Raw genomic sequence first — 16134 nt, forward strand, 5'->3', positions numbered from 1 at the left:
ATGCTGAGTACATCCATTAAAGGAAATTCCAGTATTGTGTTGAAGAATTATGAGATAATCTGTTCTTTGAGAAGTTTGCTGATAACCTCCATCCTGAGTACTTCATTTATATCCTGAAACAAAAGAGCTTATATGTTTTTATAATTTTACACTTTTTCATTATCTGTATGCCATCAGACATAACTGTGTATTTTCATTATCCACGGAAGTATTTTATTCTTTGTATTTTCTGTTTTAGTCCCACAAGGTTCCTGACCTTAACAGCATCTTGTGGCAATACGTTCCGTGGATCGCTGGAGCATTGTGTGAAACATGTGTTTCCTTTCATCAGCTAAGTGCTTCACCTAGTGAATTCCTAGCAGCAGGGGTTTCTTGCTCTGTTGCAACCCCTAGAACACTTCTTAGGCTTAAGTTCAGCAGAACTGAAGGGGCAACAGAGAAAAGATAATCTATGCAAGAAAAGTTAATCTATGGCAGGATCTTTGGACAGGAAACAGTGTAAGCCTGACCTGTGTGTAAAGAGAGATCCAAATGTAACATCCCCCAAAAAGCACAGAGTGGAAGCCACATTCTGGCTGGAATAATTCTCTGAAAAAGTAGAATCAGTAAAGACAGAGAAATAGATCTCCCATACAGCATGTGGAAGGCTAATAAAAATCACTTTCTTAGCTTTGCTAAACACTCAGATCTTAAAAAAAAATCACACTTTACCATAAACTCTTTTGAGACCTCTTGGTTCTCAATCTGCAGCTGAAGACCTTGAATAAGACCCCTGATGCCAGTCCTTGGACCTACTCCAGTCAGTGAGGGTTTAAAGTTAATTGGCTGAGCCAGGTCATCTTCAGAAAAAAAAGTTCTGTCTATGCATTAACAAAAAGAACAGAAGAGTTTTTAATGATTATTATTCATAGAGCATAGCTTTGGCTTTAAAAAATAGGGGACTGTAGTACTTCAGTACATTTTTTTACTTGTATTGTAGTAGTGAAACACAGAAAATATTTTTGGCTTAGTTATGTTCACAGTAGAAAGAAGACTAACTCAGTACCATGTATCCAAACAGCACCAAGTTTCATGGGATTTGAAAATGCATCTAACTACTGGAACTTCTGGCCTTACACAGTGTCGAAATAGAGTCTCCTCTAGATGAAATGATCTTACAGAATCGTAAACTTTAACATTAGTTTATATTGGTGTAGGAGGCTCTGGCCACATCTTTGTAATAAATGACCTTCATGCTTCCAGCAGTTTCCTGAAAATTAATATTGTCACGCTCCACTGCCTGGAATAATCACTGTAAATTCTTCCTCCCTGCAATCAGAAAATATCTTCTGTTCTGTTCATTTTACCTCACACTCCCCCTCAATACCAAGACATGAAGTATCTTTCATGCACCAAAGCCAGGATTCAATTTAATAATTAGCTCATCCTGAAGAATATGTTCTGACCCGGAACATGACAGATTAAGAAAATGGATAAACATTTAAATCTCCAGAAATATCACTTCTGGAGCAATTGAAAAGAAAGGCATTTTAGCAATTTTTGTTACCATGAAGAATAAAAACAGTAGTTCCTTTGGTAAAAATAGGGGCTCAAAGCAGAGGTGGTACAGAATTTGTTCTTACAGTCATAGGCTGTTGTTAGCGAAGGATAAAATTCCAGTGTGATCAGTTCTACAGCTTTGCTGTAGGCTGAAGACGAGGAGCAATGCTGTTTTCTTAGTGTAAGATGTCATTGCTACTCCATTACATAAATATTGTACTTGCTATGTTTTTATCTTGAGTGGCAACTTGCACCTGTCTTACCTGAGTATCTAAAACCTTTTCTATTCACTTTCTATAGCCCTCACAGATGTAAGGGTTTTCTACGAACAAGTTAGCTGGGAGCACCAGTGAGGACGAGCCACCGCCCCAGACAGAGGAGGGCTACTTCCCACGCCTCTCCTTTTCCTTTTGCCACTTGTACACCAGACTTGGGCTTTCGGGTCATTGCAGGTCTGGCAGTAGGAAATTATCAGCTTCTAAATGATCACAGTTTTGCAGTTAGAGCTTGAGCCTGACTCCCCGTAGGTTCACACACTCCTATAATTTCATTGCTGTTACATCTGTATGACATGAGGGCAGTTACTGAAAACCCTTCCTAGTCCCATCGTGTATTTGCACCTCCTGAGTAAGGTGGCCCCATTAAAGGACTTTGATCATATTCCAAGTAAATTATTTTCATATGACAAAAGCCTCTAGTCATGTCGCTGTTACATTGGCATAAAAAATGTTGTAGTTGATCACTAGGTTTGCAGTTTTTAATTAATGGACTTTCCATGTACTTAATAGAAGCCCTGCTTAGTATTTTGGATCAAGGGAGAGATTTAGGCTAATCATGTGTGCCTGGTGAACTGTGATTCAGAACCCTATGGGTGCCTTTATGCAGCTGTGCAGCCAGGTACACAGATGTTAGTTCACAGTAAGCATTCATTTAGTGCTGTGTTCCAGGTAAAGTAAAAACAAAAACTTTGAGCCACTAGTAAAGGATACATAGATTATAGTTTTGTGTTTGCTACCAGCACAGCTTGGCAGCGTGAGGGGGAGGGCTGTAATTTACCTCTAATGAAAGCTACCAGCAAGTCATTGCTTCCACAGAGACAGAAGAAGCAAGGAGAGACACATATTTCAGGGAATCTGTGGGTTACAACAGCATCCTCAGTATGATTCCTTTCACAGATAATTCTCCTGTTTGGTGCAGAAGCAGCTGGATTTCCCTTAGGAATGACTAGGCAATTTCCTTCTGTAAACTCTCTTCTGAGACCTCTGAGAAGTTTTAGCACATGATCTGTGAAAATGCTTCTGCATGTGTTTTAGTACATCAGTTTTAGAGGATTTAATGATATTACTATATAAAGTGAAATACAGTGATTGTAGAAACACAGTCTTGAAATAGAATATGACCCTTTCATTCCAAATTTTTATATAAGCCTTTAAGTTACTTTTTTGAGGAGCTGTAGAGAATAGTAAGGGAGAGAAGAGAAGAATGATTTCAAGGACCTATTATATCCAGTGATAACAAACACATTTTGTAGTATGTTCCTGAAATGTATTGTGTTAATTCTCAATGCCTTCTCTGACATTGTCTTTCATATGTGAAACAGACCTTCTACCACATCCAGGTCTGTTTTCTTTATCTCTTGTAAGATAATCCATCTGCTTTTATTTCACTCATTTGGTGACAAGTTAAGAATTTCAGTTTTTTAATTATGCACTGAAAACTTCCCACAAATTTGCTTCTGACCCAAAACACAATATTTATTTTTTGGTTCAGCCACTGAGCCAATATATCATTTCTTTGCCCTATCTAATAGTGAATGATTTGAAAAAGTATCGTGATACTGCTCAAACTAATTCAGCAACCTTCTTTTCCTCTTACTTGCTCAGTTTGTACACCTAATCAAATACAATCAATGTGTTCAGAGATTTTTTTCCCTTTGGGGAAGGACATAATACATGACATGATAATATAATCTCTATTTGTCTGGCTTTGATCAGAGGTCTGCTAAAAACAGAAGGAGATTCTTCATTAGCTCAGGGAAAAGTTGCCCATATTTTTGGCAGTGAATTCTACAGCCGTGGCTCACACGGGGCGGTGAGCACGTGGTGACCAGCAGAGCTGCCCTCCCCGGGTCTGCGAACTAACATTCAGCCTCATGTTCCCTCCTTCTAGTGGTTCTCCCAAGGAGTTTGGGAGCTCCTGATGCTGGCCTCCTTCCTGCTGAGGTCTGGTGTGTACCAGAGGTGAAAACTGTGTCCCATGTGCCCACAGTTAAGACACAAAGACCAGATCCTTAGCTTGTATACAAGGGATTAGTGTTCATCTCACTGTACGTGTACTGAGGGACTGGCCTGTTACATTAGGGAAAGGAGAAGTTTTTGCACAGTTACTTCTAGGCAGAAAGGAAGTCGGCCGGGGTGCATCATCCTCTTCATTGTTCCAGCTGTCCGATTCCGACTGCTGACTCTCTCTCCTTGTGTAGCTTTTACATCCTGCATATCTGTAAAACAAGGTTAGCTGAATGGTCTTGCTGAAAGCGGCATAACTTGTGATAATCTGTCCTGTACAAAGGTTTTGGTTTTAATCTATTTTCAATTGCTTTTTACTTTCTTGAACAACTATTTTCAAGAATTGCTGTGAACCTGGAAGCTCAAGGATTAATTGTATCTTTTTGTCTGGCATAGTGTTTGCAAACATAATTAGTAAAAAAAAAAAAAAAAACTATTATCTGTATAGGGTATTTTTTCAAAGAGCTGAGAAGATGGTTTGTATAAAAAGCTGCCAAAAACTGCATTTAAAGTAAAGTTTGTCATAGTTAAAAATAAATAAAGAACAGGATCATATATTAAAAACTGTGAGGTGGTCATAGCTAAATAGGCCCAACTTGATAATGTTGCCTGAACTATTTAGAGAATTATAGAGTCCTCAAATATGTTTTAGGTAGAAGGTATGTCTACAGTCCAGAATACAACTATAATGTGTGCAGAATGGGTCAGATGTGCCTGTACTAGTCAAATCCAATACTCTGCACAGCTAACATTTGCTCTTAACCCTTTTAGGAGGCTTGAGCATATTACGATCTTATATAATCCTATCCTATATAGGATTATAACACATAATAGAAGAAATAGAAAAAAGTACTCTTAAGAGGGAGAATAAGAGAACAGTGTAAGTAGCAGCTTTGCAAATATCAGTAACTGTTGAAGGCTATGCAAGTTCAAGTAGCTAAAGCTTTTGCAAGTAGAAAGTAGGACTACCAGAAAATACTGGAAGTAAAAAGATTCAGATCACAGGATGGGGGTCAGCAAGCTAGCTTAATTGCAAAACAACCAGGAGAGATACATTTTATCCGTACATAGGATAAGATAACTTAGTATTAGCAACAGATATATTTGTTTATGTCATATAGAGCAAGATAATTTAATAGTAATCATACCTGATTACCTGGTATAGATCAAGATAATTTTGTAGTAGTGATGAGATGATAGCTAGTGGAACTGAGCCTATGTTCATGGGGATAGTCTCACTTCCAAATGCTCCCAAGCCTTCTTTCAAACTTGGTCTCTGTATGCAGGTAAGTTAGAGAAGATTTTCTTCCCTAATTGATTGGCTGGCTGTTACTCTTCTTACAAAATTTTAAGCTTTAAATGTAAGCATTTATGACCTTTTTTCCATTTATGTGGAATATAAGTTATGAAGAAAATAATCATATATTTCATATATTCTGTATCATAGCAATAAACAAACTGCTCATGTTTTATCAGTACTGCATTACTCTTTGATTGCCCCTTGTACTGTACATTTAAAACTTTAAGTAAGATTACTCTTTTCTTGTAGTAGGTACCCACATACTTTCTTTGGAGCAACATCCTCAAATTCTCTTGGTCCCCAGATGCCCAGGGTTCAATATCGGTATTGCTACTGCCGTAGGAGCACAGGGTCCAGAACAGGCTGCAGGACATGCTTCAAACACATACCAAAACTCACGGGGAGCCTGTCTGTCCTGAGCGCAGTTGAGCTACCACAGCTCTTCTCGCACTTTCTCAGATAGCAAGTTTAAAGGCATATCTGGATGAGTTGAAGTTACACTTCTGGATGGTATTGTACATACATTCACTGTGTACAAGCCCTCAAGGTTTTTCTCATGACCACAGTATTTTTATATTTGCTAGTTATTCTGCCTCACTGGTTACTTACATTGCAGTAGATTATTTTTGTTCTCTGACTGGGTAAGTTCCAGACTAGAATTTAACCCTACCAGTGGCATTAGTGGGAGCAGAGCGCTGCTAGTGATCCTGAGAACCAGGCCAATAAGACCGTTAAGAAAACAAGAGAATTTCTATATAGATATGCCTAAAAGCTTTTGTCACATTTCTCTTATTTGCAAGAAAACTGTTTGGCAGCTCTTTCTGTACATGGAGCTGCATTTCAATAGAACTGTGTTTATATAATTTGGGACGTGTGTGTGTGTTTGCATATCGTACTGGGATAGCTCTGGAAATAAAAGAATAACCTATCCATAATAGTTATTAAAATAGTTTTTACTGTGTCTGAAAGACTTACCTATCTGAATTCTTACTGGCAATATGCTGATATTCTGGTCCAGCCAGCTGACTTTGCACAAGGGAATTGTGTGTACTTTTGGGATCCTGTAGGTATAAAATAAGAAAAAGCTGTGAAAAATCAATAAAAAGAAACATAAACAATATAGCTACTTTCATCAATATTCTTTCTTATTATCTGACAAAAATGTGTCCTTTGCCCAAAAAGGAAAGGGAAGATGGAAAGCATAGTTTCCACTTTCAGAAGAAAGTACGTAACTGACTCAGCACTGCAGGATCTACTAGGAGTAGAAGCCCCATCAGCTGTATTTGTGAGCTTCGTAACAGTGCAGTCTTCAGAAACCTCCATACAAGCTGGCATGCATGGCTGAACTTTGAAAAGGTTGGTGTTAATTATATCCTAATTATATCCTCTCTGATCTCATAAAGAAAGTGCAGACAGAGGAGTCGTGATCCACAGTCTGCTCTTTACCTCCCAACTCTTGGCAGCAGAAAGCACCACTGTTTGAGCTGGAATTGTTGGTAATGATTTCCTTTTTTATCCCAGACACAACGATGCCAGCTGTTAGAAGCGGGGTGCAGCTGCTCTGCAGAAGAAACACTCAACGGAGGAGGCGGATGCTTGATGGCCCTCCAGATGGGGTAAAAGCAATAGTACTGGTGGCTGTTTTTCAGTACTAGAGAATTATAACTGGATTCTGCATTTAGATTACGATGCAGGACATCTGCCTTCAGTGTATGGAAGTGGCTCCTTCTCAACTGTAACACTTGACAGATAATTATTTAAATTTTATTTCAGACTGGAGTTCTTCTTCTTCTTTTTCTGCTTAATATTCCAGATGCACTCAGAAAACCACTCCAGCATGTTACGCAGTATAAACTATTGAACGCTCCAAAGAATCATTACAGTAGCTGCCACTTGTACATTATTTTCTAACTTTCATCTTTATATTCCTCCATTAGAATAGGGGAATTCATGGGTGCATATTTAACCATGAATTCATTTATCCGGTTTCTGCATATACTGACCACATTGACTGGAGAACACTATATGGGTTTTTGTTTTCTCTTTGCCAAGGAAAGATATTTTACGGCTGCTTTTATATATCTGTTCTTTTTTTTTTTTTTATTCGGTAGCTTTTCATTTTCAGAGACTACATGTTTAGAGTGGATGGCAGCTGTGCTCTGTAAAGCACAAATAGTTCCTATTCATAGAAGGCAGTGCTAAAGGCAAGCTGAAAATAATGAAGAATAGAGACTTTAGGGAACCAATTTAAGTATGAGCTTAAAGTTAGGCATATCCTTTGCTGGACGAGGTAGACTTGATTAGCTGCTTTAAACTAAAAGGGTGTATTAATGCGTTGCTAACGCTGGGGTCTAATAAGGAACCTGTAACCTCAGTAGAAACTCCCACTTCTGATTAATCTTATTTCTTTGGCATTCTTCTTTGTTAGATCATGGACATAACTGAGTTTTGATACTGTATCTTATCAGTCTCTAGCAGTTTATTTCCAACATTCATTCCAACTGCGTACTAAAAACTTTCTCAATAGATTCCTCTTAAAGGTTTTCCTAGCTTATTCAGTTCAAGGATTTCCTCCATTTTCCTTTTTCTAGTTTCATTAACATTGGTTGAGGCTGGGTTTGGGGCATTTTTTAGCTCTGGAGATTAAAAAGACTTACATTTATCACATTTTCTGAGGAGAAGTTTTTCAGTTGTATAACTCAGAAAGGATAGATGCTGTAAAATTTGAATGTGGAATGTTTTGGAGGACTTACTAAGATTTAAAAACATAACCCAATTTGAAGAAGTTTGAGAGCCCTAGAGATATGAATATTAATAGGAAGAATAGTGAATAGCATTCTTCTGAAGTATATTACATTTTAATACTAAAAGAATGATAAAATCGATAAATAATTCCAAAATTATATAGCGCTAGAACTAGCATTGCTTGTGCAACTTTCCTTTACCCCCCCATTTAGCAGATACACTGTGCTAATCGCATGCTCTTATCTCAGTGGAATCCCTGACTCATTCAACTGTTACCCGCTCCAGTGATTGCAGCACACTTCCCTCAAGTTAATCTTTCTTCGTTAACAAGGTGTGGCTCTAAATTCGCTTGCCTGCATTGCACCAAACCCTTTCTGTCAACAAACATCCTAGTACATTGCCTGATAACTTCCAGAAGCCTGGTTCAGATTTTACCTGGCTGCATGTCTGGTTGCATTCCTCTTCTTCCTTGAAAGTGAAAACAGGCTGAGCTCCTATGCTTCCCTCAGTACTGTGGTCATCTGAATACGAAAAAACAAAATCGAAGTAAAATACCTCAAAAGCATGAAAATATAAGTCCATTTCTTCTATGCAACCCACACCAGGGTACTTTGGTCTTGGAAGAGGAACTGAGATACAGGAACAGAAACTGGAAGGAAATATTCCTTCCCTGGTTGCTCTGGGAGGGGCAGAAAAGCACAAATGGCATATATTACCATTTAAGAAACCAGCATAATTCAGGTGGCCAGAAGATGCACTGAAGTAGCTGCCTGTATCAGTAGGAGTTATAAAAAATCCGTAAAAGAGTTTAAATCTGCCCTTCCAAATCCAGACCATTCCTCTACAGTGATGAGAGACAAATAGCATAGATTTGCTTTGATGCCACTCCTTCCATATTACCATTGGGTTTTACTGGTTCAGGAAAACAGTTTGAACTTCCCAGCAACAGTCCAATTCACCAGTATCATGCAACACCCACATAAATGTCCCTCCAGCTAGTCCTTTGAATTTGCACAGCTGGAGAAAAGCCTAGTCTCACCAAAGCCAGTGGGAATTTTGCCACACCCTTCAGTGGAGCCAGAACTTCAGTCAACCTCTTTATACCTGGCTGCCTTTCCCTCTTCTGCCTCACTTATCCCAAAAATTACATTGAAGCTGGGACAGGGAAGTGAATATTCTCCTTCCAGGCCAGAGCTGAACACAGTTCTCTCAGCATAACAGAAAGAGGCTTTAAGGCATTATGGTATAAGATTGGTTGAAAAGCCAATTGCAAATCACTGAGAAAGAAAGAGGAGAATTTAAATATGCCACTCCCTACTGCTACTTCAGATTCATCAAGGTCACCTTGAGCAATTATGCCTTTTCTGACTGCCTCTTCTGATAGTCCTAATCTGGCTGTCCCGGAGTCCTCAGCTGCCATGGACTCAGCACCTTCTCCCCAGCTCTGCATGACAACCGACTTTGCACCCCTGCATCTCTCCCACCCCTGTTTGTACACCTCTTCATTTGGAAAAGCCCTGCTCTTGAGCTAAGTAAAGGACTCTCCAGTGCGTATGGCACAGGCTAGGGGTTCAAGAGAACTAGGTTCGGTCTGATAGTGAGACACTGAAGCCTGAAAACTGAGATCCTTGAACCCCACAGTCAGCTGCTGCCTAACCATAGAATTGCCTAGAATAGCTAAGCAGGTAGGTTTGCATCAGTAAAGTTGACTAGATGCATAAATGTTTGCTGGTAAATATGTCCAAAACCCACAGTCACCTGTGCTCTGCAGTCAGCTGGGTGGGGAGAAAACAGATAGCAAAGACAGTGACTTCTTGCCTGAGGAGATTTGAAACAAAGCTCCCAATTTCTAACAGGTAGGCCAGAAGGTACTTTAAGGAGGAATTCTCTCTTCTTCCCATTGAAGCTTCTCCACATGGTAGGAAATAATGAAGTGTTCAAAGAAGTAGAATGCTGAGGACTATAAATCCATAATGTTTTGGTAATAGCCTGCCCTCAGAATAGTCTGCCCCTACTTCCATTCCCAGATTTAATAAATATTTAAATTCTGAATATTCAGTGGAATAGGGGCTGCAACGTATGTTGCTTTCCTTAGAGTTAGTCAGCTCTCTGAGTGCTGCCTTTGCGGGAGGGTGTGCTCTTAAACTAACAGCAATCAGCCTGGGAGCTGAGGCTTCTAGGTTTGAGCATGGGCAGAGGAAGAGAGAGGAGCTGTCTGCCAGGCAGAGCACAGGTTGTAGTGCTTCTGGGAGGTAAGGTAGCAGTGGTGGGATGTGAAATTTCTGGGAAATGGATTTTAGTAGCTGGGTCAGGAACTGGTATCAGTAAATTCTACAGAACTGGGTAAAATCAGACCAGGAACCATTGTGACCTAAAAACACAAGCTAAGTTAAAGTGTCTCTGAGGGTCCCACAGCTTTGTCTCCACCATTCCAGGATTTAAAATCACCCTTGGGCATTCCCAAGGGTCCTGTGTCTTACAAGGCTCAGTCAGTGCTGTAAGGCAGGGTAAAGAACTTGCTTGTATTTACTGCTGTGAATTAGGAATAACTATAAAGTTAGGGAAGTTAAATTGTTTTGCTGATAGGAAAACTGAGCCCAGGCATCATGTAATCCCACTTTTAACATGTACTGAGTGGATGCAGCTGCTTACCAGACTGTGCTTTTGTGTTTTGAGGGGAAGATGTATTATTGCTCTGGTTGCCTGAATAAGCCCAAGGCAAAGCCACACTTCGGCAGACCGTGAGCTGAACAGTGCCTCGAGCCTTGCGTAGCAGATCTATAACTGTTTGACGTGGCAGACCAGACACTAAAGTCTCATTCACCTGAAAAACACAATGACATGTACCTCCAGATTCCTGTAACAGAAGGCTATTACACATCTCAGCACTGAGCATATTTTATGTATCTTCTCCGCACTTCATGTGTTCTCATTCTCTTCCATTTTAGTAACTCACTTGATCCTCTCGGCTCTACTTCTTTATACCATGATTGCCAGCAGTGCGCAACAGAAGTATAGTCTGTGCTTTCTCGCACATAAAGAGGGCATCATTTCCCTCCACTCCTCAGATGGCAAAAGTAGGAGAGAAGGAAGCAAATGAAAAATAGAAAGCAAAACAACAAAATATTGAACCTCTTGAAGGGGGAGATGAGAAGGAGAAAAGAATAATCTGGGGTACAAAAGATGATTTGCCATTTAAAGGTGGTTAGTACAGAAAGATTACAAATACAGGTTCAAAAGCCCTCATCCCTGTGCTTTTTGGCTGTCTTAACGGTATCTGACTGGTGCCTGTGGTAAGTTCCTCCCACTCTCCTGCTGGTCCGCTGTTGTGTGCCCGCTGCAGTCAGCTATCTCTCAGTCCCCAGATTTCCAAGTGGAGTCCTTGCTGGGCACAGTTACACTGCAGAATAGTTGTACTTTGCTGCTTGCCCTGCTCTTCTGGGTCTGCTTGTGTCTCGGGGTGCCCTACAGCCTCCTTCCTGCTCGTGCTGCTGGGTTTCCTTCCACAGGAAGCGAGAGCAGAAGTCTCCTGCTGATATGCAGTGGAATGTGTTCACAGTCTCCTCTCCTTTCTTCAAGCTTTTATTCCTACTCTTTGTGCTCCCTCTGCATCTGCCTAGTAAGGCAATGTAAAAGAAGTAGGAAATGAAGCTGCATTTCTTTGATTCCAGATTTTTGCCAGTGTGGCAGGTGGTTCCCAGGCAGAGCAGCTTTGGAGAGGCCGGGGCCTGCAGGAAGCTGAAGTGTCTGCAGGGGGATTCCCAGACCACCATTCACACCCCCAGGAGTCTAGGGACACTTTCTTCTATGTCACTGTGTCAAGCAGCCTCAGATCTTTAATCTGCACAGTTTTCCTACTGAACAGAGTGCTCACTGTAGAGCCACAGTAGTTAGAGAAAAGATGAGCCAAAACAATGAAGAACGACCATTACCTTCAGCAGGATGTCACCAACTTGAAGTCTCCCATCTAGATCTGCAATGCTGTCCGGGCTGATGGCTTTTATTAGGATAGCCCTGCCATTTCTTCCACCTACCAGTGCAAATCCTAGGCTCCCATTTTCTGCTTTTTCCAACTCAATCTTAATTATAAAGTCCTATAATACAAAAGGACACAGTCTAAAGTGGAGTTTATTCAGGGCTGTGTTTTATTTGTATTTTTAATCCCAAAGAATGCCAATGTGCTTCACAGTCCTCATTGGCTGATGTAAATTATAGGATACTTTCTTCTCTTGAATAGACATGTAGAGCTTCCAGTGATTAACACAGCAGCTGCATGTATATATCAGAAGGAAAATATTACATATGTATTTCCATAATCTTTTTTTAATAATTACTAGAAGGACAAAATAAACTCTTAAGAACAAGGAAATGTGTACTTATGTAATCCTTTTGTAATACATCAAATATATCATCTTCATTGACAAACAAGTTGCTTTTATCTTTAGCATGACAGTAACAGATTACATAGTCCATTCCTTTACTGTTCTGTAATGAAAATCTTAACTTTGGCAACTTCAACATATCTGCTGGGCTTTAGCGCTTCATTCAGCTGTACAATCAGCTGTAGCAGCAACCTAGAAGTGCTTATGATTTGCTGCATGGCCAGTTCTAATGGTCCAAGCATTGTCCTTAAAAATTGTTTTAGCTGAACAGATAAACCATCATGGACTGAGCGAGGTGAAAGAAGCAGTAATAGTGAGGACTTAATCAGAACTGAGAAAATTGTTCCAATTTTACTGCCAGATTGGAGGTCTAATTTTAACAAGAGACAACCCTTTCCTGCAAACCACAATCAATGGAAAACTAAGAAATCTATTGCCATGAAATTTCAGTCCCAAAATGGGCGATTTCAATTCCATGTAATATTCTTTTCCACATATTTGCACAAATGAAAGTAATTTTTGCACTTGTAAGAAACTTGAATTGTTGTATGTTGAGCGTGAAAGCTGCTTTTTTTTCAAAGAATATGATTGCATATTTTAGGAATCCATCATTCCTAAAATGTCATCACTCATCAATAATTGTAAATTCAAACCATTTTAATTTATGGAAATATTGTGTAATACTCCAAAGTTTTGGAATGATTTTACCCTTTCTTCAAAAGTCCCATCTGAGAATTTTGTAATGAAACATAAATCACAGGTTTCAAGGATTGTTTTGACTTTGTTGTGAAAATATGTCATAATTACAATTACACTTATTTTTACTAGAGTACCATGCTGTGCCATTGTGTCTTATGCTGTATCTTTTCTATGCTACTTTCTTTCTAAGTTAGGGTTTGATTTTGTAAGATACTAAGAGGAACATTAAGACCTAATGGAGGGGTTAGGTCATATGAGTCTTGCTTATATTACCAAGCTGGTAAGATAGTGATATTGTACATTAAAGACAGCAGTAGGAGGGTCTGACCCTGCAAAGTGCTCAGCACATTCTAGTCAGTGAATGCAGAGCCAGTTCCAGACTTCACAAGATGCCTCCCAAATGCATTCTGTCCACATTTCCAAAAACGAAGGAAATAAATACATTAAATATTACTAATACATTTACTACTAGTACTAATGAATACACTAAATACTACTGTTGAAAAATCTCACTCCATCTAGATCACTTTAGTTGATGGACTATTTCACGGTTGATTAGATTGTCACTTACTTTGTGCTCTGGGGAATCGGAAGGGTTTTGCTCAGCACCACAATTTGCTTCCTCCAAACGTTCCTCTGTGAAAAAGCAGCAACAGTTTTTACAGAGTTGTACTGGGAAAAAGTTTTATAGTATAGCACTCAATCATAATATTTAGAGACATAATAAAACATTTCATATTCGACATGTAAAAGAACACAAAAAGCTTCCTGTGGGCTCAAACACGTTGTTTAGCCTATTACACGCCTGAACTGTGAGGCTGAGCTGAGCTTTCTGCATGTTATCTCTGCAGAGCTTTTTACTTCCCAGAGAGCAGTTTCCAAAATTAGCTTTAAAAGCTGCATGTTACAGGATCAAAGACACCAGCTGGACAACAGGTAACGTATGCATGTTCTGTGACCCATCAAGGGAGGCAGTTTTGCTTACTAATAATTAATTTTTTCCATGTACTGCCAGTACTACCTACAGACTTTATTTTCTTTTGAAAAGATGGCACAAAATTTTACAGACTCTAGTTGAAAAATGCAAAATAAGCTCCTTACCATGTTGATGGGGTAGACGCTGTTCTTGTGGATTTAGGTTTTCATTTGAGAGAGATAAACTGGCTTTCTCTGTCTCCGCAGGTGGCCCTAAAAACATATATTTAGGTTTGTTTTAACTGACAGTCCTCCCACTAAGCTACATGTAGTCAAGGGAACTTAAACTCAGCACTTTTAGATTATTAAACAAAGCATCAGGGGTCCTGTATTCTCAACTCATATCCAATATTGACACTATATGAAGCAGTATGAGATGCTTACTATTGCATGATTAAGTTTCCCTATTTGCACAGCGATATAAATAATTCTTTCATTAACTGCAGGGATATTTGCATCTCGCTCACTGCTGTTTTTAAAATTGTGACAACAATCAAAAGCCAGACCAAGTCCTTCTAGACATGTGGCACTGATCAAGTAGGGGGAAGAAACAGGGAAAACCGGTGTCCACAGGGCTGGATGTGTGAGAAGACAAAGTGCTTTTTTGATTTTTCAGTTTTGAGCTTTGCTTTTGTTAGTAGTCTTCCACAAAGTACTTTTAATCTATGAATTATAGAAAACAATGAGCATTCTGTAGTTAGTATAAAAAAAAAAAAAACCTCCATGTTATAGCTGCAATTTCAGTTTATGTTTTTGTAACTAAGAGAATACACAAAATGAAAGTGTGCCTCCTTAATAGGAAATCTTTACAGACTTATAGATAAATATATCAGAAATAATAGCAAACAGAGCACCAAACACAAACTTCTATAGATTTTAAAAGTACTCACAAAGGCAAGAATTCTTTATTATACAAGAGAAAGGGAGGCAGGGAATTGCACCATTGTACTGTTAATAAATTTGTATCAGAGGTGGATGGTAGCTGGTAACCTGTTTTGGAAGTGTCTTGAGAAATATATATATATATTTTTATATATATATAAAAATATACACACATATATACTTACAACAACTATTGATAGGAATGTTATTATTTCAGTTAAGAGATATTGGTACTGCGTGTGATTTTCTATAGATTTGTTGATATCAGTTTAAAAATTTGGTCTAGATGATCAAGTAGTGGTGTCATATTAAAGTGTGACTCGACAATACTGACAAAAACCCTTACAGATTAGTTTTAATCAAAACAGACCATGAAAATATGCCCACATAAAACTCCCATTTAATAACAGCAAATTAAAAAAAATAGGAACTGACTATGAAAGATGCAAATAGGGGTGAAATTAAGTAAATGATTTTTTTTAGAGACCTCTACATTTTCTATCCGTAAAGATCTAGCTAATTTTCTTCAGACCTTTGGTACGACTGAAATACCAAGTGCCAAGTTGCAGTCTGTTAGTAATTTTTTTAATGTAATGAATCAATACCTTCTGTTTATTTCCAAAATGAGAAGCAAGTTCTGAACTCAAGAACAAAAATATTAGCATTACTTACTATTTTCCTGCTCTATAGGAACCACTGGATTGCCATTTCTGGGGGCAGAAAAAGTGAAATATTTGGACCATTAATACCTGCATGCTTTGTAAAGCACATATGAAAACTATTTTTTAAAAGTATGTTTGCACTTCCATTATTTTGTTATTCTTAATTGTGTTTTTTAAAGAGCATTTATATCAATATATGAAATATTTATCTATTTTTACCACCAATGAAACATTTTAATTAAATAGGTTTGAGAAGAAAGAACATTTTATACCATCTGTCCCAGTACAAAACTGCTTTATGGTATATTTTGTTGAATTCTGCTTCAGTTTCCCCTCTATTAAGTGGGAATGAGAATTCGTAATTTCCTTTACCCTTTTTCTGTTTGTCTCCTTAGATTGCAAATTCCTAAGATTAGGGTCTGTTGTCTACTAAGTGCTTATACAGCAATAAGCACATAATGAGGCTGCAGTTCTTCCAGCTGCTTCCACAGTGCAAGTAGTTAATAAAAATTGATAAAAGTTTGTTGAACTGCTGTAAGCTTGCTGTGACAGACCCACTATCACTAACTATGGTTATGTAATTTAGGCATTTGTGTGCTTTTGCATTACTATTTGACTGTTCATCTAAGACCTGCAGAAGCTATTTCTGTGTATCAGTCCAGAAC

General features: G+C 38.7%; 1 protein-coding gene across 4 annotated transcripts in view; it reads right to left on the reverse strand.

Annotated features, from left to right (window-relative positions):
* The window catches only part of FRMPD2 (FERM and PDZ domain containing 2), a 63883-nt gene that overhangs the window by 7586 nt on the left and 40163 nt on the right, over positions 1 to 16134 (reverse strand). For all 4 annotated transcript variants that reach the window (XM_026110247.2, XM_026110248.2, XM_026110244.2 and 1 more), the window contains 9 exons: positions 15480 to 15517; positions 14052 to 14138; positions 13522 to 13586; positions 11802 to 11963; positions 10522 to 10693; positions 8305 to 8390; positions 6100 to 6185; positions 3927 to 4036; positions 712 to 860 (listed from right to left, as the gene is read on the reverse strand). In XM_026110247.2, coding sequence (XP_025966032.2) covers positions 712 to 860; positions 3927 to 4036; positions 6100 to 6185; positions 8305 to 8390; positions 10522 to 10693; positions 11802 to 11963; positions 13522 to 13586; positions 14052 to 14138; positions 15480 to 15517 — 955 coding nt within the window. The remainder of the gene's footprint in view (positions 1 to 711; positions 861 to 3926; positions 4037 to 6099; positions 6186 to 8304; positions 8391 to 10521; positions 10694 to 11801; positions 11964 to 13521; positions 13587 to 14051; positions 14139 to 15479; positions 15518 to 16134) is intronic.

The sequence above is a fragment of the Dromaius novaehollandiae genome, chromosome 6 (assembly GCF_036370855.1).
Source record: "Dromaius novaehollandiae isolate bDroNov1 chromosome 6, bDroNov1.hap1, whole genome shotgun sequence".
Taxonomy (NCBI): Eukaryota; Metazoa; Chordata; class Aves; order Casuariiformes; family Dromaiidae; genus Dromaius; species Dromaius novaehollandiae.